The following is a 22571-nucleotide window of genomic DNA, read 5'->3' as shown; positions in this document are numbered from 1 at the left end:
ATAAGATCTGAAGAATTTCCAGCTGGATATTGTCAATTTTGATTTCTTTTCAGCTACATAGTTGAGCTGGAGTCGAGCACTGATTGTCTTGGATGACGTTGCCTGTACCAGTCGTGTTGACAAATATGTCGAAATCGTTGTTCCGCAAAACATTCTCAACGACGATATTACCTGACGCAGGTGTACCTGTCCCCGGATCATCGATTATAATCACCGCCACCGCCGTTGCATTGTTTACTCCATTTGCGGTGAGACCCTCAATGATATTCTGCTTCACGAGTGTATCTGAAGCGCCAGCCATGATCACGCCCAAGACACCCAGATCAGGAATAGAGGGACAGATTGGGTTCGGGCTGCTGATATGGTTATTACTGATCTGCGCACCGAGAATGCCCGGGTCAACATAGGCACCGATACAGCTATTGCTGACCTCGTTCCCGTGGACGAAGGCACCGTTGGTTTGAACGCAGAGGCCGATCGCGTAATTGTTGATATCATTGTTCGTCACATGCACGTCAGACATATCATCCATGCATATACCAATGAACAATAAATCACCTGTTGCGGCGACCTTGTTGGCATCGATGAGAGTGTTCTTTGAGCCGACGGTAAGACATCCGTACTGTGCGCCATCATACAGCGTGTTCTTGGTAACTTTGCAATTTTCTCCTCCGAGCACAGCGATGTCTAGGCCGGAGAAACCTTGAACTTCAAAACCAGTGACAAGTACGTCGTGCACGGCGCGACCCACGGAGAGCACCTTTCTGTGCTCTTGCACGTAGTCTGCCAACTCAATATCTTGTCCCTCGATGCAGATGCCGGCTTCGGTGCCTGGACCTGCAAGGCCGGAACATGTATTTTGTACAGGTACACTGGGAGGAACGATGATGGCGCCTTTTCCAACAAGCTTGATTCCGTCGGTTTTAATGGTAACTTGCTCCGCGTATGTGCCAGCTTCGACGATGACAACCTGTCCTGGGTGAGCACAATCGACTGCGGCTTGGATGGGTTGTCCAGGTGCAACGTGCAAAGAGCTGTCCGGTCTTGCAAGAACGGCCAGTATATTAGGTACAAGGAGTGCTAGCCGGAGTCGGCTGGCCCAACGCGAGGCAAGTCCTGGCATTTGGAAGATTCTGTGCCGAGTTGTCTCAGCAATAACTGGAAGCTGACTTAATGACAGATAAACTGCTTTGATTTTCAACGACACTGTGCTGGAGGATGCGGAAAGAGGAGGATGTGGACAAGGACACCAACTTTAGTAGATGCAACGGATCCTTAGCGGAGAGTTGCCATAACATTGTGAAGTAGGCCGTTCACATTGACTCATTGGTTACGGCTGGTTTGAGCTTCCTCGATTTGCCAGGACCTGTGATCCGGCGATTTGGAAAAGAGCCGAACCTTGATGCTCGTTGAGCTACAATCAAGAACCGAGAAATTCGTGAATGTGGAGAAAAGCATGTTCGGAGGTTCGTTCAGCTACAATCAACAAACGGGACGCTCGTAATGTGGCGTAAACTCGTGTTTGCTGTGAAGTCTTTCGCATTCATTCGATGTTGGTCTCATATCGATGCCCACATGAAATCGATTCTTCGCTCGTAAGATGGGAAATAGTAGAAAGTATGTAGAGATTGAATCAAGTTTACCCGGCTTTCCAGCCGGGTGTACAGCCGGGTGTACATGACCTTTGCGCATCGCCATGTACCGTAGATGATCTAGGAAGACAACCAAGAGAGGCCTTGAATCTAGACCTCCAAATGCATTAGGAATATAGGCTTGGCAGCGCAGCCGAGACCTAGATACGAGCGAGATCCAAGAAACTGACGGAGAACACGAGCCAGTCGCCGGATTTGTTCTTCACCGAGGACTGTTTGAGAGGGCAACTTGTGTCATGTGGCTACTGGAAGCTGTGGCTCGCTTGGGGCAAATGCTTCATATCAGTTGAAAGAAAGAAGAGGAGCAGAAGGGAAATTTGGTTCTTTTGATCCCGCTTAGACTGAGTGCCCGCATTAGGTAGGTGCAAAACTTGGTTTGTGCTGTGCAGCGCAGCTTGCAGCACGACCTACGATGACAGCAATTAAAAGGCAACTCCTCCGAACACGCTTGGCCGCGGCGTTCGACAGCCCGTGTTCCTTCGTAATAATCTCTTGGCTGGTGTTGCCGAAACGCCCCAAGGCATCCCTGCCCACAGATCCCCATGAAACTAGGCTGACCATGCGATTCCCGAGCCTCTTTCCGTAGAGCTCCAGACCCAGGACCGGTAGCACATGAGAATGCTCATGAGAGCCGACACTTCCGTTATGTTTGGCCCGCTCAGGGAGGTCCCAGTAAGACGCAAAGCTCTTTTGCAATAGGAAGCGAACCATCCAACCAAGCGACGCTAACACAAGGCATGCTTGCAAGCGCGACAGGCTAGAGTTACTGCTAACAGTCACCCTGATCAGCTCCTTTGCCCGGAGACCAGGTAAGCGACCGGTGCTCCATCCGGCAAGTCGTGAGAAATCCAGCATCTCCGACGTACCGTAGCTCGCCCTGTTTATCAGAGAGGAGTTGGGTCTCATCCGCCTCGACCGCTTTACTGCCAACGTCGCTCTGAGTTGTGGAAGCTTCTGGTGCGTCCGTGTTGCTGGGAGGCTCTCCATTCGTGTCATGGCCACATAATGGGTAAGCAACGTGCGAATCTCTTCCTCTAGCGGCGCCTTGCTTCGGAGCAGCTCTTCTGCCTGCAAAGCGTATTTTCTACCTACTAACATCAGGCTTCGACTATGCCCTGGTGAATGAGAGTAACACTTACTTTCTGATTGATTGGCAGATACGCTCCGTTCTAGTCTCAAGACTCCGTTAGGTTGCTCTACTGGACTCTCTGACACGCCCCGAGACTTCTTGAGGAAACAGCAATTGTTCTCCGTCTTTCGCTTGCAGCACTCATCGCAAGGCACAGACTCGCTATACTTCGTTTCTCGCCACCGACAAGCATTACATGCTTTCATCGACCGTCGACGGGCTTCGACGGGAACACGACGTCGGACTCTTCTTGCCTCATCCTTCAAGATTCTGTCGAACCGGTTTCATGTCTTCGACGCTAGGAGGAGACCTCAGATGGAATCTACTCACGCCAATGCGGAGGGACGAAGGTCATAAGTTTCTGCAGCCGGTAAGGTATGCTCCGTGTGCATGATGGCGCCAAGGTTGGTGTTGCGGAGTCCATGCGTGGGACTTACCAGCTCGACTTAGGCATGGCGAGCCTGGGGCTGGCGGTGGGGCCAGAAGCTTCGTGAGGCTTGTTTGAAGGTCTCTCGGGCTCGAGGCCCCATCATGCCCGTATTCGATTCCTGACCCAACAATGCCTTTCATTACCCTGTTCACTCTTGCAACACCTTGGCCAGGGGAGACAATATTCCTACGTATAATTTTGACACTTGGCGTCATTGCACTAACAAACAGCAAGCTCACAAGCTGGGTTGCTCTGCACCTTTCCAGGTCTTGAGTCCCATTGGCCTACGCAGCTCTGTTTGCAATCGCTCACCATCCGCTTTAGAAAATTATCCACATCGAACATCGTTTCCTTACATTGGCATATAGGATAATCTCTCATGTTCATTGGATATAATAGAAGCGATCAACCCACGGTTCTTAGTGTTCGCGATCAAACAGTCAGGACCTGCTTGAATTGGTAACTGTTAAAGTTGTAAGTGTTATGCGTAGAAAGCTCCTTTTAAAGGTGCACCTTGGGGCGCCGGCAGTGAGCTCATGGCAGGGAAAAATGGTCGAACACCTTAGCGAGAATGGGAGAGCTCAGTTTGGGTGGTACGAACAGGCCAGAGAACAACTCACCAATATGCGGGATGACGATCTGTGAGTCACCGTACGAATATCTATGGCTGTTGTAATGTGGCTGAAAGCGGCAGCGTGGGTCAAGTTTCAACAGCATGGACAGCACGAGCAATGGCATTACTGTTCATGCGAACGTGCTCACAGCCACAAGATATATCAGAGATCGATACTGAAAGTAGCCCTGATCTAGATCAAAATTTTGTTCTGGCCTTTCCTTATTCGAACTTGCTCAAGCAGATAGCATCCACGTAGGAGAGACTAATACGTACGCTGGAAAGTCACAGGCCCGTTACAAGGCTGATAAAAGGCGCGGAGAGGTCACCTTTTCTATTTTCTTTTGCTCGTTCATCATATCACACGTTCGGCAAACAAACCAATTTCTACCTTCAAATGGGTCTCCTAACCAAAGTCTCGCTAGGTGCTACGGCCGCCTTCTCGATCGCCCGTGTGCAAGCAGCGCCAGCCTCCAATGCGTTGTATAAACATGTCTTGGTTTTCAGCGTCGATGGCATGCACTCGAGCGACGTTGAGAAATATGTAGCGGTCCGACCAGAATCAAACATATCCAAGCTATTATCAACCGGCTACGAATATTCCAATGCCTTCACCTCCGCAGTACGTATGAGTCTGCTTGACTTGGGACAAAACAACTGACCCTTTGTGCAGCCATCTGATTCATTTCCGGGCTCCATTGCGCAGTATACAGGTGGCAGTCCAAGGACTACTGGTATTTGGTACGACGATGTTTGGGACTGGACATATTATCCCGCTGGCAGCAACTGCACGGGTGTTCCGGGCGCCGAAGTCCAGTACGCCGAGAATGTTGATTACAACTCGACATTACTGTGGTCTGGTGGCATTGACCCGGGCAATCTGCCAATGACTTTCGTCAACGGCAAATGTGAGTCAATCTACCCGCACATGAGACTTCAGGTCAATACCGTCTTCGAGGTCATCACAGCTGCTGGCCTGCAGACTGCATACGTGGACAAACATCCGGCATACGAGATCATGAATGGACCCAGTGGGAAAGGACTATCGGCTGGTTACTTCCCTGAGATTCAAGCCGTGCCAAACAATGTCAATGCCACAATCGCATATGATGAACTACACGTGCAAGCTTGGCTCAGCTTCATCGACGGCACAACACCAGCCAACTCAACAGGACATCTAGCTCCGTCTTCGATGCCCGCATTGATCGGAGGTAATTTTCAAGCAGTATCGGTTGCCCAGAAAACCGTCGGATATATGAATGATTCTTCATTCAGCCCAGCACTACTTCACGCTTTCGATTACGTTGACGGAGCGTTTGGCCGAATTGTGACAAAGCTTGATCAGAAAGGGCAACTGAATGAATCTTTGATCATTATCGCAAGCAAACATGGTCAAGCTCCGATCAATCCTCAGCTATGGAATGAGGTCGATCCAGATGCATTGGTAAATGCGACCGGCGTGCCAACAGCCTTTCTCACGGTGCGTTCTGAATAACAGCCTTGAGTGCGAAACTGACAATGTGCAGGCGGATGATATTGGTCTTCTCTGGTTGAACGACACCGCTGACATTCCCACCGCCGTTGAAAATCTCCACAAGAATGCTTCGAACCTGAAGATCCAAACCACGCTTTCCGGGACACAGCTCGTTGCACAAGGCTTCGGCAACCCAATGGCGTCCTCACGCGTGCCGCATATTATCGTGCAACCCGAATTAGGGACCTGTTACACCACTTCGCAATCCAAATTAGCAGAGCATGGTGGATTGAGCGACGATGATCGAAAGGTAGCTTGCTTCATTAGCAATCCCAAGCTCCAGAAGAAGGTGTTTAATGGCAGGGTCAATACCACGCAAGTGGCGCCAACTATCCTGAAGGCTCTAGGGCTTGATCCTAAAGCTCTTGAAGCAGTGTTGCAGGAAAACACCCAAGTTCTGTATGGCTTTCAATGATACGAACATGCAATCACTCAGCTGTGGTACATCTCGGGTTGCACATTAGTTGGATACTAGAGATCTGCTATCTGGAAATTTCCCTAATAATGAGGTTCTTCGATTTTCATTAGGTCCTTCGACCTTCGTTAGGCTTTTTATAGTTTAAATCGTCTTGACGTGCAAATATTTAATTATGCAACAGCTACCCAATACTACTAACAATAAAACAAATGATACTAACAACACACAGGAAACAGAATTGGTGCCTTGTGAAAGACGTCATGTTGAAGAGCGTACTTTCTACGTCGCTCGAGTACCAGTCACCTTGGTTGATGACGTTCAGAAGATTAGTACATGTATGCATGAAAGCGTCGTTCGTTCTACTCCATTTACCTCAACCAATAGTTTTACATTTGTTAAGGCGGATGTATATTCATTCTGCTTAAATGATCGTATGCAAAGGGGAAAAGGAAACTTATTGAGGTTGGAGGCATCTTCATTGTGCCTCCTATACGCGTCACTAATTACCTAGTATTCCTAATCTAAGCGCTCGGATCCATCAACAGCTTCCTACCACTAACTTTGCCATCCTCCATCAGGTCCAGGGCTGCCTGTGCCTGACTCAATCCGCCTTCAACCCACTGTGGCCTTGTGGGCACGATCACTCCCTGCAGTCCCTTCGGCACGAGTTCAGTGTAGAACCATGCTCTGAAGTCTCGGTTCTCCGGTTTATCAAGTGACAAGCTGTAAGGTGCAAACTTGCACTGCACATCATCCGGCAAAGGCTTCTCCGGATAGATCAGAGAGTAATACGTTCCACCACCCAGCGAATGTAAGTACTCTGCCAGCACGCCGGTAACTGGTGGAAGGCCGATGGCGTCGAAGATGGTTTCATAAGGACCATGAGATCGAATATCGGTCAACAACTCTTTGCTAGGTTGCGAGTGGTCGATGATGATTGACGGACCTAGAGACTGCACGAAGTCTTTGTTCTTGGGTGATGATGTGGTAATGACTTCATATCCGGCTGCAGTGGCATAGCTCGTAGCAATTCCACCCGCAGAGCTAGAACCGCCGTATATAAGGATCTTCTTGCCGTTCGCCTCCGCCTTGCGTGTAACAGGCGGACGGTCAAGACCCATAAAGATTGAGAAGGCAGAGGCGACAGCAGCAAGGTTGAGAATCGTTGTTGCACCGGTTTCGAGGCTGACTCCCTCTGGGAATTTGGTAGTCGAAGTCTGCGATGCGAGAGCGTACTGCTGGTAGGCTCCAAAGCGAGGATCAGCAGCCTTCGGCCCGTCGCGAATGGTCGCAATCCTGTCGCCTGGCTTGAAATCGGTCACGTCGGGCCCAACGTCCTCGACGATACCAGCAAAGGACATACCGAGGATGTTGGGATACGGGATTGGAATGAGAGCGGACCTGAATTATTAGCTGTGCCCCCTTGCTGGAGATGAGTGAGCTCACTTTTGTATTTTCGCCTCGAGTGGAGAGAAAGCAATGATCTTGATCTTGACCAGCAATTCGCCTGGCCCAGGAGTTGGAATTGGAGCTTCGTCAACCACGAGGCTGGCATGTTGCTCTTTGATCCATGCTGCTTGTTGGCTCATTTTGTGCGTTGGTATGGTGTCACGTTTCTGTGTCAATGGTGCTGACTTTGTTTTGTCTCTGAAGATTCTGGTCACTTGAGATTGAGAGGGGTTTCTTATAGGAATTTGCATATACCCTTGGGAATAGTTTCAGGCCCAACTGGCGAACGCTGGGCGGAGGGGTATCAGTAACTAGAGTCTTCTACTTTGGGGATGGTCAACACTGCAGACCAATTGAAAGAGAGTGCCAAGGACGCTATGGACTGGAGTAAAGTAGCTAAAAGCCGCGGTCGATATGTCAGATAAACGATCTTCGGTCAAAGTACAGGCCGAGTTTGGCGCATGCTTACAGAGCACTCGCGCACTTTTAGATACGGCTTACATAGCGGCTCCTAGCTAGAATACAGTTTACATTGAACTCGCATACTGGGTGAAATAGCTGACATTGCATCGCATGCTGGATGACATAGCTTAAGGCACCCAGTAAAGGTACCCAGGTACGATCTTGTCTAAATTGCCGAACCTTAGCCATCGAGGCCGCCTCGTGGGACGGAGGTGTCCGTCTGGCCCGCCCTTCTGCGTGTCATTACATCCCTTGGCACATTTGCAGCCACATCGATCACGTGAGAGGGCCGCAGTCTCCAGAATATGTATCCGGAAAGCAAGTCTCGGGACCATCACGTGTTTGAATGCTTGGCATCAACAATGACATCAGAGTGACGGCATAATTTTCCGGGTCCAGACACACGCGTTCAACGGTCTTTCGTCGCCAAAACACCTCCTGATACTCGCCTAGAATGTTTTCTGATGCAGAATGACTTCATTCGAATAGCTGTAGAATTAATTTTACCTTTGCCACCAGAATCCCTGTCCTTGTATCGCAGGTCCAGTACGGGAAACTTCCAGCATGACCCTACAATATCGACTTGACCAATTCGATGATTCCTCGATAGGCCACGTCAAGCATGGACTCTCGACCTCGGGTGGCGCACGCATGTGACCGATGCCGTCGAATGCGGACAAAGTGCTCCGGAGGAGTCAGATGTATCAAATGCGAGGTTGATGGGGCGGAATGCACGTACAGCGACCGGAAGAGGGAAAGGGCGAAGAAGTACGAGCAAAGTCTGTTCAACGATGGAAGATGCAAGACTGAAACTCGACCAGAGAACTTATCGAGAGCAAAAGCAGTGTCGCCGAATTACAGGCAAAGAACGAAAAACTCGCCAATCTACTGGCTGATCTTGTTGCCTCCACCGAAGGCGATTCCGAGGCGCGATCACTGGCATTGCAATATTTGGAGGTACCGTGGTACAATCCGTCGTGCCTAGATCACTACCATTGACTCTTCCCACAGGACCAAGAGTACGAAGACACTCCTCACAATGTCTCATCAGGGCCGGGGTCTTCACGGTTTCCTCATGATCCAGCACAGGGAACTCCTCCGACCGGCGGAAGAGACACAGAGCCAGACCGTGAAATGCACATCGAACTTCCGGGACAAGGCGAACATTCGGGCTGGCGATCACCTTCGGACTTCAATCTGGTCGGTCCGTCACGTCTTTCGCATCTCTCCCAGATGATCCTGACCGACAATGAACCTTCACCCACTGAAAAGTACCCACCAGCGGCGTGGACGAAGGCGACAAACGACGACAACCTTGTACAACACTTGATATCGCTTTACTTTTCCTGGGAATATCCTGTCTTTGCAAGCTTATCTAGAGAGCATTTCCTCCTTGATTTCCACACGGGCAACGAAAGATTCTGTTCTTCCTTGCTCGTGAATGCGATGCTTGCTTTGGGCGCCAGATTCAGTGACCTGGTGGAGGTGCGTAAAGACAAAGACAACCGGGGTACAGCAGGAGACCAATTCTACGAGGAAGCACAGCGCTTGTTGGGGTTTGAGGACATTCCATCGTTGAACAAGGTTCAAGCACTGGGCTTGATGTCGCTGAGGCAAGCCAGCTGCGGTCATGATGTGAGTGGTTGGCACCTTTCACGATATGCCATGAGGACTGCGCTTGACTTGGATTTACACCTGGCCGACTCGCAGGACAGGCGTGCAGACCGACTGCTATACTCCAACCCGGAGCGTCAAGTCAGCGCCGCCACATTTTGGGGGTCTTACACTCTGGAACAGTAGGCGTGGTACCTGAATTTGCTTCCTACGTACTAACTCAGCTAGGGCATGGTGTCTTTGCATCGGTCGGTCGTCACAGGTTACTCTGGAAGAGACACTGGTTCGTAAGCCAGTCAAAATCGACGAAATCGAACACGAACCGTGGCAGCCATACACGGATCAAGGCATCCACGGTGATCGCTCCCTCCACCAGCCCAGTAACCTTAGGTCGGTGTACAAGGCTTTTGCCGAACTTTCGGAGATTGTGCACAAGACCAATCTGTGCCTGCAATCGGAGGACACGCGAGACATCACAGCGCGAGTACGAGCGCTGTACACCGAGTACCTTCAATTCTACGGCTCACTTCCGGATGCGCTGCGGCTGGGTGGCAACTCAACACCTCCAGTCCTATTCGCTCAGTAAGTCGTCCCTCGGTCACACTCTTTGTTCTTCGTACTGACAGCTCCCAGCATATACTATCATTTTGCCGTTTTGCTCCTCTTCAGACCCTTCTACAATACCGGGATCCTCGACACCGTCGCTTTCACGCGGCTGGTATGCGCAGAGGCAACCGAGAACATTCTGTCCCTAGTAAAGGCGTACCAGAATATCTACTCCCTCCGCCGCACACCAGCATTCTTCCCGTACCTCGTCATGACGGCAGAACTCGCTCGAATGGCAGACCACAAAACAGGACCGAACAACCATCGCATCTACCATACACCGAGTATCAAGTATCTTGCCGAGCTTGCATCGGCGCATCCCTTTGCTACAAGAGCCATGGTGATCTGCAAGTTTTTCCGGGAAGGTTGGGAAATCGAGCTTGCGCCAGAGGATGATTGCGAAGTTCCCCGGGGTGTCCCCCAGGATATTGACTTGCCTCACAAGCTAACATTCTTCCGACCGGACGCGGACTTGGAGCGGCACCACAGGGGGACGTCTAGCTTAGAACCACTGCGCTCGGGTTCTACAGCCAAACTGCGCTTTGTACCATTCCCTCAACAGGGTTCGCATCTGGGTAACATGACATTATCAACCTAGACTTGCTGAGACCACAGTCTAGACTTCGATATATGTCTCTACATTTGACAAAACACCAACTAAATCTATTCTCGTATTCGGTCGTAAATCCTGAAATGAATAAAGCTCGCCTGACCCTAGAATTTCTATTATGATACGACGTTTTGAGCTCGAAAATAATAACTCGTGTGCATGAAATCCTCAAAACGTGAACTGCATCAACCCAGGGTTCAAGACTAGCGGTAGAAGAAAGTGAAACGCAACAACCAATGACAACGGCCAAATGGCCGTGAAGTCTTTGATCTGCCAGTCATGAGGAACCATTTGCCCAAGAGGACCGACTCCGGCAAGGACAATCATACCCGTAGTCATAATGACGCAGAAGATGAAGGTGAACTTGAAACGCCGGAGGATGGTTGGCACTTCGTCGAAGAAAGATGTCCGAGTTGCTTCCTTGGCTGTTGCGCCCCATGACATGTTGATCGATAGCATGTGAGATGCAATTGCTTGTGAGACGTGAAGGGAGATGCCACCCAGGAAGATCGTCAGCAGTGGGAGCCACGTTAGGTTCTCAATGAAGGCACCAATGAGAGAGCGGCCAGCAACGCGCTGAGGAAATCGTTAGCCATGGCGATTTGGGCGGGAATGGGATCAACTCACATAGCGTAGGACCGCCAACGATACAGTACCAAGAGCTTGGAAAACAACCACGATGGAGAAGTAGATCTTGAACGAGTCAACATAATAGTGGTCAAGATAGCCATTGAACCAGCCGATGAGAAAGTAGTTCATGACCGTAAGAACCCTGCGAGGGGAATCATTAGCTCGGATAGCAGCATTCATGGATGCATTCGGAACCTACCATGCTGATGCGATGGCGTAGTACGTGCCGATGTAGGACATGATCGTGAGTTTTGCCATCAATGACATATTTGAGAACCTTGAGACGGTCTGGATCAGTACAAAGTCTTGCTGAATGCTTCACATTATGGCTGCAATGTTTTCGTCGGATACTCGGTGGAAAGGTTGAACTCACATAAACTTGCGAAACAAGGGAGTGACAGGCCCTCGCGTTGGCCAGTATCGCAGCGGTTGGAAGATGAGTTCCGAACAGCCTACAGCGGATAATCAGTTTAGCCCTCGACACTGTGGAGGTTTGGGCCGCTTACCGTAGGCATATTTCTCCCACCGTGCCAACTCGTCGTATACTGTCAAGGACACACCTTCTTGGAAGCCCTCGGAACCGAAATATGTACTGAATCGCAGATCGTAGCCTTTGGATTGCAACCTCAGCGCCATGTCGAAGTCTTCTGACACCGTCGTCTCAGCCCAGTATTTCTCTACACCGTCCTCCTCATAGGCAATATCTTGCAGAGCAGACCATCGTAGAATAGCATTATGACCAACGAACGGGGCAATGTCGCCGTTTGCGACTGCGAATTGGATGGCAGTGTAGACCAGGTTGGTGAAGAAGGTAATGCCCTTCTCAAAAAAGCTTGAAGTAACGTTCATCACACCAGAGCTGAATTGGATGATCGCCACTTGTGGAGATGCTTCCATTTCGCTGACCATGTCGAGAAAGCAGTCGGCAGGCACTCGAGTATCTGAATCGATGATCAAGATGTAGTCGCCCATACGCACATCACCCTGAGCCCAGGTTCTACCTTGATCCTCTTTCAAGATCTGGTCAAGCATTTCTTGATAGACTTGGTCTTCATCTTGCTGTGTCCATCCGTCATGACGTGGAACTCCGGCGAGCTTGTCCTCAACCCGGGCAGAAACATTCATTGCGTAGTTCATATTGGAAGCCTTCTTGAATTTTCCAGGTCTGACGAAGGCTTTTTCTCCGCTCTCTGGCTTCGGGCTGGGATTATGCTTGGGCCGAGCGACCCAGCCAATGTTGTGCTCCTCGTAGTAGTCTTGACGCTCTTTGGCCTCGTTGTCCTTGAGGAGCTGCATGCCATCGTCGTTGACAAAGATGTTGACGGTACCCCCTTGCATCTCGTATGTCGAGATTGCTTCGCGGATGGAGACCATGGTAGGATCGATGACACTCCAGAGCCTATAATCATTGATCAGCAATTCGATTCCGTCTCTGGCACTGGATGATATTACCCTTCTTTGTAGACGGGACATTGCACAGTAACATGAGGAAGGGATTCGGTCTCGAGTCTCTTTGAACGCAGTCCGGAGAAAGTTCGAGAATTTGAATCCATCTGGTTAACAGGGCCAAACATTTGTGATATGCCGTTAACAAGGGTTTGGAAGAAGAACCATCCAAGCCATATTTGAGGCAGAATGACCACGGCCAGAACAAGTCGAAGGTAGGTGTGATCTGTCTTGACCTCGATCGCGACCTTCCGCCATCCGAGCCCGATGGTGAGAACGACCAGGATACCGACGAAGCTCATGAGAATTGGTTGATACAATAGCGTCTTCCTTGGCTTGTCATCATATCGGCGGCCTTCTTCCTCGTCGCTTGCATCCACCTTCTCAGTGATGTTGATCGAAGGTGCCTTGCTCTGTGCTGCGCTTTTGAGAACAATAGTCTCGTCTTTCCAGAGCAGAGAGACAAGATGCTGCTCGATTTGCTCTGCTCTGCTGATGATCTGCTCGGGATCATCGTGCCAAACGATCAAAAGGCCTGGATCTCGTATGAAAGCGGCGAAATGGTGCTTTTTGCAGCTTGACAGGAAGGTGAGGTTTGGCAGCACCTGAATACGCAACCCGTCGACATACGGAACATAAGGCAGTTGTGAGGTCTGTAAGAATGACTGAATGACGTCCGTCTTAACGGTCATGGCAACCTGTTGTACTCAGCATGAGAAACCGTTGGCTTGTGGTCGTCTTACCTTAACATTCAGGCGATTGACTTGCTCGAACAGGCCATTTCGAGCAAAGAGGAGCTCAGATGGCTGGCAGACGAAGTCGTGCTTGCCTCTCTTCAGAACCACGCCCTCTTCAATGTCGCTGTTGGACCAGAGCTTTTCCATCTGGCGTTGACGAAGGAATTTGACCATGATGTCGCATTTGAAGGCTCCAGCAGAGCCGAGTGGTGCCATTGAATCGGTTTCGGATATGAAAGACAACTGTGACGGCGACCTTGGAAAGTGAGGGGGCTCCAAGTCGAAGTCCATATGGTTGTTGAAGTGTGCCGCGTTGGGCATTCGTGGCAGCTGACCCATCTCCATGGCAGGCAGCTAGGCGGAATAGTCACGACACTCTTTCAAGTACTGATGTTTCCGCAAATGGGAGATGAGGCAAGCACTTGGTTCAAGCTGTAACTGATCAAACCGAAAGACAATAAATGAGAGACTGGAAAAGCGAGTGTAGTGTGAACGAGCGGCGGAAGTTGGAATTCGCCAAATGAGTGTGGTCGGAAAGAATGGACAAAAGGCAGCACTAAACGAAGGTGAGTGTCTTGCGAAGATGCATAGACGTGAAAAGCGAACGAGCAAGAGAAGGTAAACAGAAATTGCAACCTCTGGTCGAAACAGTCTGTAGCGATGGAAGACGGCCTACCTCCTTATCGATGAGTATCAGTTCTCTGACCACATCGTCTCAGCCCTCAATTCTCCAGCAGTGGACCAGGCTTGTCAAACTGCAGCGCCCATTCCACCCCCGTTCCCTTCTCGGTGATGAGGTGGCCGGAGGAGAAGACGTGGGAAATTAATATTCGCTTGAATGCGTCATCTTACCACTGAACTCACCGTCGAGGATCACCGATAATCAAAGCACACCGTGAGTCTGTGGAGCCTCAGGCACCGGCTATGCAGATATGGAACCCGCTGCACGGCTATACGAGGTTTATTGGGAGATGTGATCAAGCATACTCGGTACCTGTATCTCTGACTCGCCAGCCGCATTAATACTTGGTACTTGGCGTGCCCTTTTGGGGAAGGGAGACGCAGGCGAGGGCTCGATTTGGTGCGCATGTTTTGCGAGACTCTTGGTAATTGGTGGGAAAGGCGGCTGAAGTTGGATCCGATATCCAACAGATGCGAGTAGAACCAGGGTGAGTGGGCATGAAACAGGTTTTCACGAGGCGGGATGGTTGTACCTGCATCTGTTCGCGTTTGACCCTTCCCACCTGGCTTTTTGGTTTCGATGCTGAGTTGAACACAAGGAGATATCCGAGAATACACCCAGCGAATTTGATATGATTCCACCATACAAGCAGTGCGTTGGTGACACTGTAACGGCACCATAGCCGAATGGACGTGATGGAACAGCAATGAGGTTGAAAACAAGGTGTGGCCCTTGTTTCCTTGGCGGAAAATCAAGCTGATCGTTGCTCTTTGTCTGGCAACGTCTGGCTGTCTTTTCCCTTCGCTACCACGGGTGGCTGTTGCCGATCACACCGTATTCGTCATTCTGTCGGGCCCAATTGCCATCGTAGCGAACATGGGAAAAACCCGCAGGAGTTCGCGATGGCAGCTTCATTGGTGCGCGTTGCCCTTGTTTCACCAATCGACTCTGGACCGTGACCAGAATGTACCCCCTGGTTGAAGCCACAGAGGCAAACAACATCACCATCTGGGTTGTCTCCTTCCAGGTCACCTCGCTTGGGATCTGAGCTGAAGCCATTGGGCTTGGCTAGCCTTGTGCTGTCCAATCACTGCACACTATAATGGTTTCTAAATTTGCCTCCTGGGTTCCTCCATCCTCGGGATTCCCTTGTCGTTCCATATCAGTACCCATGTCTCAATAAAAATGTGCAACATGGGTCATAACAGGCTTTTTGCCAGAAGCCCGCCCATACTCCGCGCTGTCACACTTGCATGTGCTCAGCCAACAGACTTGGATCTCAGTTCTCGCGCCGTGATGAAGATCAGGTGAATCGCCGCATAAGTCGAGCCATGTCACAATGCAAAAGATCCTACCGTCCAGCTTGAAGCATTGGGCTGAAACGGTCTGATGGTGATATGCAAGAAGTACTCTGATACTGCGCAAAAGAACCAACAGCCGCTGTGTATGACACGTGGATGATCGGCTGTCACAATTTTCTAAGCTTATCCGGGTACCTGATAAGGTCCCACTGCTGTTAGACGCTTTGATGCAGGTATCATGCAGGTACGGCCCAGTTTTGATTGCTTGGTAGAGTGCCGCTGTCCTGGAACATCCACCTCATGGACACGATCCTGGCAACCATGCTCTCCCTTGCGGAAGGTGTCTTTCACGTAGACAGGGATCAGCCTCCATGGACTCCATCCTCAAACAACAAGGCTCCTCCGAAGACTGTAGGCGTCATGGAAAGGGGCCATATCGAGTCGGGGGAAATTGCGATCCCTAATGCAGGAACATGCAACAGCTGCCTCACAGTTCGCAATATCGAAGCGGCGCGCTGAGGTGTTGTCTCCCTGGGAGATTGCGGACTTCAGCTCGCATGAGGCTGTAGCGGGTTGACGAGAGTCTTGCCAGGTCTCGCTCCCATCGTCTGTGGATCCAGCTGAAGCACCAAAAGAGTCTGCTCGAAGGGTGACTCGCAGCAGGAGAGCGCCGACCATTTTCGTCTTTTCCTCACAGCCGCTTGTCTATTGGAACATCTTGAACATCCATCTACGGCCCATTCCAGCAAAGAGTCTTTTGCCATCTACCGTGCTTATCCAAATGGCGTACTCGATGCGGGAGAAAGACCCTAGAGACTTTCAACCCTCACCAGCATCAGCTCAAGCAAGATTCGATCCCACGTTGAATGCTTCCTCGGCCTCGCTTGCCCAACAGCACTTCCCAGCCAAGTATTTCCGGTCACGGCGGAAACCCCAAGGTGAAATCGAAAAGCCATGGCTAGAGAAAAAGGACCCTCGACAGAAATGGTTGACTCTTTTCCCTTTGATCGGGCTCATCATCGGCTTCATTCTGTCAGGATATCTTGTGTATGACGGCCTTGCTTCTGTGGAAACACCGGAGTACTGCTCGGTCTATGAAGATGATTTCGCTGGCGGGTTCGATGAAAAGATTTGGACAAAAGAAGTCGAAGTCGGTGGTTTTGGCAACGGTCAATTTGACCAGACGACCAACACAGACGAAAACGTCTTTGTCAAGGACGGCATACTCACCATCAAACCTACTTTGCAAGACCAACACTTGATCGAAACCAACAATGTCATCAATTTGACCGCCAGTGGACTGTGCACAAGTGATGAATGGAACAGTTGTGTCGTCAGCACCAACACTACCAATGGCACCATTGTGAACCCTGCAAAAAGTGCCCGAATCAACACCAAGAAGGGCGCTACAATTCAATATGGCCGAGTCGAAGTCGTTGCGAAAATGCCCCGGGGTGACTGGCTTTGGCCAGCGATATGGATGTTGCCTGCGAACAACACCTATGGCCCCTGGCCGATGAGCGGAGAGGTATGTCTGGCATTACCAAATGGTGCAAGAGGGCTCACACATCCAGATTGACATCGCTGAATCGCGAGGCAACAACTGGTCGTATCCGATGGGAGGCGATAACATCGTCAGCTCCACGCTTCATTGGGGACCCGACATCGCCAACGATGGCTGGTGGAGGACAAATTCCCGGCAGCACGCTTTGCATACCACTTATACTGAGGGCTTCCGTACGGCTTATTGCCACCATTTCCCGTTTCCAATGCTGACAAGGTCTGCAGATACGTACGGCCTCGAATGGACGCCCGATTACCTTTATACGTACATCGACACTCGTTTGATGCAAGTGTTGTACACCAAATTCAAGAAACCGTTCTGGCAGCGTGGCGACTTTCCGCTATCGGACACCAATGGCACTGCCTTCGTTGATCCTTGGTCACAAACGGGAGTCGATGCGACACCGTTTGACGAGCCGTTCTTCTTGATATTGAATGTGGCAGTCGGAGGCACCAACGGGTGGTTTCAAGATGGTAAGGGAGGCAAGCCATGGGTCAATCAATCGCCCACGGCAAGGAAAGATTGTAAGTTGTCCTTTCAAGTGGTTCGCCAATCAACGCTGACAACTTGTCTAGTCTGGGACGCCAAAGACCGTTAGTTGCTCCATCTCTCTCGTCCTGATCACAATATTGACATCCATTCCAGAGTGGTATCCAACGTGGCAAGATAACAACGAAATGCAAATCAAGAGCGTCAAGATGTGGCAGAGGAAAGGATTTGGTTCCTGCAAATGATAAAATCTTCCAACAAGGAAAGGTTTTGTGTTTTTGTATGGCGTTGGAGGATATACACAGGGCGGGTTTACATATAAGAAATATTGCCAGGGCCAAACATCAGTGTTTGGGACGTTTTCGCACAAGTGACGGCTGGAGAGTCAGCCATTTGATTTGACGAGTGACGGTTGACAGTTGTATTCGAAAATATTCTGTTCAGATATTGACAATGTATGGGGACATCGTACCCACCCGCAGTGTCGCGGTTGGCGATGACCAGGTGCTTGCAAGAAGCCCGCTGAGAAGAGCATGTCAAGTTTGAATTTCTCGGGCGATTTCAGGATGATAGAAGCTTTGGCTCTTCGGCCGTGTGAACATTGTTACGCACGATGCCGAGAAGTCTGGAGGAATCATCTTCCGCCATCGAACAAGAGAGTGCTCGAATCCAAGATCCCCCTCTTCAATGATGACGACTTTGCCCGTGTGTGACTTGACCCTACGCTCTTCATCAACCATATGTTCCGATGTTCGAATCACAATCGACCGGCATTAGTGAGGGACGGCTGGTAGAGGAATTGTATGAAGGATCTGGGTTTTCGCTGACGATAATGGCCGAAAAGGATGCGAAGATGCAATATCCCAAAATATGGCAGTTGTTGACGGCATACAAGGACTCGTCTCTGGAACAGATTAGCGGCAACAGGTTGTCGATGCAGGTCTTGGTCAGCGAAACGTATGATAGCCAGGACTCTGGTCAGTACTTCTTCTCAGCGCAGCGATTTGGCTCATCAAAGTCGTGAACATGAATGAGGGCAGCAAGATGGTGCGCAGTCTGTTGGAGGTTGACATTGGACGACAAGCTTCGCGTCAGATCGTACGCTATTTATGCCGAGCCAGGAACACAAATGATTGGCTGTAGCGGTTGGTTACAGATACCTGGTATGATCAATATCAACAATCACGCAAGTTTCCAGAGGCCCCAATGTTCAGGAAGTACATGAGTTGGTGACCGAGACTGATACTTTCTTTAGCTTGCTCGATATTGGCCACTCTTCGGCCCTGCTGTGGTGTTGGTCAAGACTGTATGAGACCGTCGACCCACGGGCGCTTCCGGCCGCGGCTTGGTGATAAGCACCATCCATCACACATCTCGTTGAACGACAGCACGTCTTTATCAAAGTGTCGTCGCATAGCAGCTTCCACTTCCATCGTTCACAGCTTACCCTCGACTTACCTTGCCCTCAACCATGCCTTCAGTATCTGTACCAAACGGCAATGCGGCCGCTTCTGAGGAAACCATCGACCTGCCTCTGTTCGACATTTCCAACGAGACGCCCGAGTTGGGCAAAGCCGTTGTAGAGGCCGCCGCCAAATGGGGGTTTCTATGGATCGCTGGCTCTCCAGCGCCAGAGAATGGCACATATCAAAATGGCAACGGGACGGTCGCCAGGACGTACGACCTTGATGAGGCAACTGTCGACCACGTCTTTGACATTTCCCGGCGGTTCTTCAAAGAAGCCTCTACGGAAGAGAAACAAGCATGTGCAATCAAACACAATCGAGGATACGTTGGGATGCATGTCGAAAACCTCGATCCCAGCAAGCATTCACGCGGTGATTTCAAGCAGGCGTTCAATCTCTCTGGTCCAGATCCCATAACCGACGAATGGCGCCAACCACTGCCAGCCACATTTCAAAAAGAAGATGCTACATTTCGTGACTTTCATGCCAGATGCCGGAATATAGCAACGCGCATTCTTCGACTCCTTGCAATGGGCCTGGCTATCCCTGATGTCGACTGGATAGCTCGTACCCACGACAACTCTCCAAACACTTCTCGATTCCTATACTATCCTACACTACCTTCCGATACTGACTACGACGCTGAAGCCGACATTCGAGCGGGTGCACATTCTGACTACGGGAGCATCACCCTTCTCTTCACTCGGCCTGAGCAGCCTGGCCTGGAGATATTGAAACCGAACGGAGACTGGGCGGGTGTACCTATCTTCCCGCCAAACTACCATTCCAAGTCATTTCCCCCGATTGTCGTAAACATTGGAGACTTGCTGAGCTATTGGACCAATGGCTTACTGAGATCAACAATTCATCGTGTCATCTTGACAACACCCTCTGGTGAACAGACCTCTTCAAACAGCCATACCGATACCGGTATCGGGTCCGACCGCTTTTCAATTGCCATATTTGTGCAGCCTCATGAGGACACCAAACTGACCCCCATGCCTTCGCCGCTGGTCGCGGATAGGGCAGCAAGCTTCCAGAAAGAGGTCATCGGACATGGAGGCGGTGTTCTCAATGCCGAGGGAATGAAAACACTCACGTCAGGCGACTATCTGAGCGCCAGATTGCAGGCGACGTACGGAAATGTTTTCGAGAGGGAGAAAAAGTAGGCCTCCCGGTTGCGGGCTCTGCAGATGGACCGATAAGAGGTGTTGTGCCATTACTTTGACGTTCGTAAACTTCATGTTGATATGATTCATGGAACTATACCTGGGAGATTTGGAAGTGGATTCCGGGCAATGTTTGGTTCGCTCATCTCCGTCTCATCGGCGCAAAGACGTTGCAGCATCGCCTGAGCTTCGTCGCGACTCGAAGCTTTAGGAAAGAAGCGAACCACAAATCCAAGCACTTGTTGCACGCTCTCCATCACATCCACCTTGTGCTCTTCTCTCATGTTACCGATGGTCAGCAAGATTGATGCTCGTTCTACCACGAAGTCGACCATGGCAGGATTGGCAGAATAGCTGAAACCTGCAACATCATGCTCAGGAAGCAATGCCATCGCAATGTGGAAAAGTAGGATGAGCCCGGTCAAGGACGCTGATGGCGTGGACTCTTGATCCCATTTGCGGACACTGTCAAGCCAGTGGCTCAGTGACACTTCTATATCCTCAAGGGTGTTTTTCTGCGCCGGACTCTGCGTCAAAGAAGCAATACTTTCGATGATGGCGCAGATCTCGATCCGTGCTTCCGCCATCGACGTGAAACAGGGACCATCGAAGGGCAAAGTTAGATGGTCGCGGTATTCGGGTTCGACTTGTTTGGTAGCTTGGCCTTTGCGCAAAACAATGGCGGTAAGCCCTTCTGCGAGCATACAACCTGGTCGTAGAGCCTCTTGTACAATTCTCGTACCGTCGCGCCACTGCAGCGAATCGTAATTTTGCAACAGTTGGACCGATGCTTTCAGATGGACCAGTGCCGCATCAAAATTGTTTTGCATCATTTCCAAAGTCCAGGCAAGAAGAGCAGCGACCAAAACCTGAAGCTGGGAGAGTTTGCGAAGTCGGATCTCTGTGATGGCTGAGACATAGTGCAAGAGTGCTTGGGATTTGGTTTCGCCCGATGCAGAGGCCACTCCTCTGACGAATTTCGCATGGGTCATTGATAGAGCAACGAGCATGTGCTTCACCGCTGGAGATTGCCAGGCGAACTGCGGAACAACCACAGTATAAAAGTCACCCATCGGCCCATAATGGGAGAGCATGGCAGATGTGCTCAGTAGCCAGTGCTCGAGATATTGCGTCTCTTCTTTGGTGCCGAAGACTGGCTGAATTGACGCCAAGTTAGGCGGGCTCTTTTGGACCGTTTGCTTGCTAGCTCGGCTGGTTTGGTCTCCCTCCGAGGTCGTTTCAATGGAAAAGATCTTGGCTTTGGAAACTTCGTAACCAAGACAAGTGTGTTTTCCCCTTGTACAATTCCCACATTTGGGTTTCCTTTCATCGCACTTTATCCGACGTTTCTTGCAGGTCAGACAGCCAGTGCGTACCTTGTGGGAGAAAGACCTTTGCCGCAGAGCGATAGTGGAGGTCATGATAGTCCTGGTACGACAGCCCCTAATTTTGATCTCCGGTTACCAGGCACTGTGGGGGGCTGAAATACCCGAGACATGGAAGCTTCCTGATCTGACCGTCGGAATTTCGTGGATTGAACCTTGCGCTATGATTGAGCTGAGCAGAGTTGTGATACTACCAAATTCACCAGGGGAGAGGTTGATGTTGCTGTTAGAAGGAGAATGAAACATTCTTGGTTGCCAATGCGCCCGCTTCCTCGGGCTCACTCGAGCTAGTTAGTGATGACAACGCCACTCATCTTGGAGGGGCTCTACTGTGGGTGGCTTGGGCCTCACGTGCATCAGGATAAGTTAAAGCGGCAGCCGACGCAGCTGCCTCGTGGCCCTAGTCACTTAACTGGATGCTTGATGATACACCGCAAACGACGTCTGCGAGGCTTTGATGGGATAGAAACTACCTATGGAATCAGGCCATGCGTCCGGTGTCTCGAAATAATAATACCAGATGTAGCTACTCATCGGGCCCAAGCAAACTCCGTCTAGAGCGTAATCACGGACGGAAATCATGTTACAGCTTGGGAGCAGAAAGTGAAGGTTACAAAAGAATATTGTTCTCATCTGTCAACACTAAATTATCAAGTCTTGTGCTCGAAAAGCTTTCCCGGCCAGCCACCAAAGCTGAATATGGACGGAGCATTTTCGATACTATCCTGCCGTAAAGTGGTATTGGGCGAAAGGAGGTGAGGGCAACGAGACTGCTTCATGGCCCGGAATCTTGTCCTCGAACCGGTTCTCATAAGCGAGGCCCGAATGCTGTGATCGTCCTGCACCGAGCTTCGTACATCCTGGTTGCGCAAGTGGTCATCGGAATGAGCCAGCATCCGTGGACGCAGGGACAAGAGTGTCATGATTCCATGACCCCAGACCTGCTGCTTCAGAGAAAGCAGCATTTTCAATCTGCAGCAGGTGACGCCTCCTCCACATGGACAGCCAAGGTTGGCCTGCTTTCCTTGCTTGCCTTTTGCGAAACCATTGGATCGTAGGGTCCAAAGCTGTATTCAACATCACAAAGAATGCACTGACTAATCTTTTACGCCACCTTTGAGGACAAGTCCAAGAACGACATAAACGTGACACCACCGGAGCATTTCCATCTTCGACTCGGAAGAT

At 50.5% G+C, this 22571-nt stretch overlaps 8 protein-coding genes across 8 annotated transcripts; 4 read left to right on the top strand and 4 right to left on the bottom strand.

The window, feature by feature from the left end:
* Nucleotides 1-49: 49 nt before the first annotated feature.
* PV05_04153 (uncharacterized protein) lies at nucleotides 50-3173 on the bottom strand (the record flags this gene model as incomplete). The annotated part of the gene is made up of 4 exons (XM_013464849.1): nucleotides 50-970; nucleotides 2064-2740; nucleotides 2792-3051; nucleotides 3112-3173. 4 exons carry the CDS (start codon nucleotides 3171-3173, stop codon nucleotides 50-52), a joined length of 1920 nt encoding a protein of 639 aa, XP_013320303.1.
* Nucleotides 3174-4221: 1048 nt separating this feature from the next.
* On the top strand, nucleotides 4222-5773 carry PV05_04152 (uncharacterized protein; the record flags this gene model as incomplete). The annotated part of the gene is made up of 3 exons (XM_013464848.1): nucleotides 4222-4446; nucleotides 4498-5304; nucleotides 5351-5773. The coding sequence occupies 3 exons, from the start codon at nucleotides 4222-4224 to the stop codon at nucleotides 5771-5773; spliced, it is 1455 nt and encodes a 484-aa protein (XP_013320302.1).
* Nucleotides 5774-6208: 435 nt separating this feature from the next.
* Nucleotides 6209-7452, bottom strand: PV05_04151 (uncharacterized protein). Its single transcript, XM_013464847.1, has 2 exons — nucleotides 7223-7452; nucleotides 6209-7177 (listed from the first exon to the last, which is right to left on the bottom strand). The coding sequence occupies exons 1-2, from the start codon at nucleotides 7363-7365 to the stop codon at nucleotides 6298-6300; spliced, it is 1023 nt and encodes a 340-aa protein (XP_013320301.1). The 5' UTR covers nucleotides 7366-7452; the 3' UTR covers nucleotides 6209-6297.
* A 682-nt stretch (nucleotides 7453-8134) lies between these two features.
* PV05_04150 (uncharacterized protein) lies at nucleotides 8135-10615 on the top strand. The gene is made up of 5 exons (XM_013464846.1): nucleotides 8135-8455; nucleotides 8509-8644; nucleotides 8699-9483; nucleotides 9530-9883; nucleotides 9935-10615. The coding sequence occupies exons 1-5, from the start codon at nucleotides 8310-8312 to the stop codon at nucleotides 10503-10505; spliced, it is 1992 nt and encodes a 663-aa protein (XP_013320300.1). The 5' UTR covers nucleotides 8135-8309; the 3' UTR covers nucleotides 10506-10615.
* A 70-nt stretch (nucleotides 10616-10685) lies between these two features.
* On the bottom strand, nucleotides 10686-13675 carry PV05_04149 (uncharacterized protein; the record flags this gene model as incomplete). The annotated part of the gene is made up of 7 exons (XM_013464845.1): nucleotides 10686-11093; nucleotides 11145-11289; nucleotides 11347-11424; nucleotides 11521-11599; nucleotides 11654-12546; nucleotides 12600-13291; nucleotides 13337-13675. The coding sequence occupies 7 exons, from the start codon at nucleotides 13673-13675 to the stop codon at nucleotides 10686-10688; spliced, it is 2634 nt and encodes an 877-aa protein (XP_013320299.1).
* A 2419-nt stretch (nucleotides 13676-16094) lies between these two features.
* Nucleotides 16095-17611, top strand: PV05_04148 (uncharacterized protein; the record flags this gene model as incomplete). The annotated part of the gene is made up of 5 exons (XM_013464844.1): nucleotides 16095-16841; nucleotides 16888-17050; nucleotides 17102-17401; nucleotides 17453-17470; nucleotides 17523-17611. The coding sequence occupies 5 exons, from the start codon at nucleotides 16095-16097 to the stop codon at nucleotides 17609-17611; spliced, it is 1317 nt and encodes a 438-aa protein (XP_013320298.1).
* A 990-nt stretch (nucleotides 17612-18601) lies between these two features.
* PV05_04147 (uncharacterized protein) lies at nucleotides 18602-21241 on the top strand. The gene has a single exon (XM_013464843.1). The coding sequence runs from the start codon at nucleotides 18838-18840 to the stop codon at nucleotides 19999-20001; it is 1164 nt and encodes a 387-aa protein (XP_013320297.1). The 5' UTR covers nucleotides 18602-18837; the 3' UTR covers nucleotides 20002-21241.
* PV05_04146 (uncharacterized protein) lies at nucleotides 19380-21580 on the bottom strand. Its single transcript, XM_013464842.1, has one exon. The coding sequence runs from the start codon at nucleotides 21420-21422 to the stop codon at nucleotides 20088-20090; it is 1335 nt and encodes a 444-aa protein (XP_013320296.1). The 5' UTR covers nucleotides 21423-21580; the 3' UTR covers nucleotides 19380-20087.
* Between the last annotated feature and the right edge of the window lie 991 nt (nucleotides 21581-22571).

The sequence above is a fragment of the Exophiala xenobiotica genome (genome assembly GCF_000835505.1).
Source record: "Exophiala xenobiotica strain CBS 118157 unplaced genomic scaffold supercont1.2, whole genome shotgun sequence".
Classification (NCBI taxonomy): Eukaryota; Fungi; Ascomycota; class Eurotiomycetes; order Chaetothyriales; family Herpotrichiellaceae; genus Exophiala; species Exophiala xenobiotica.
Note: the sequence above shows the minus strand (reverse complement) of the source record. Positions and strands in the feature narration are given on the sequence as shown.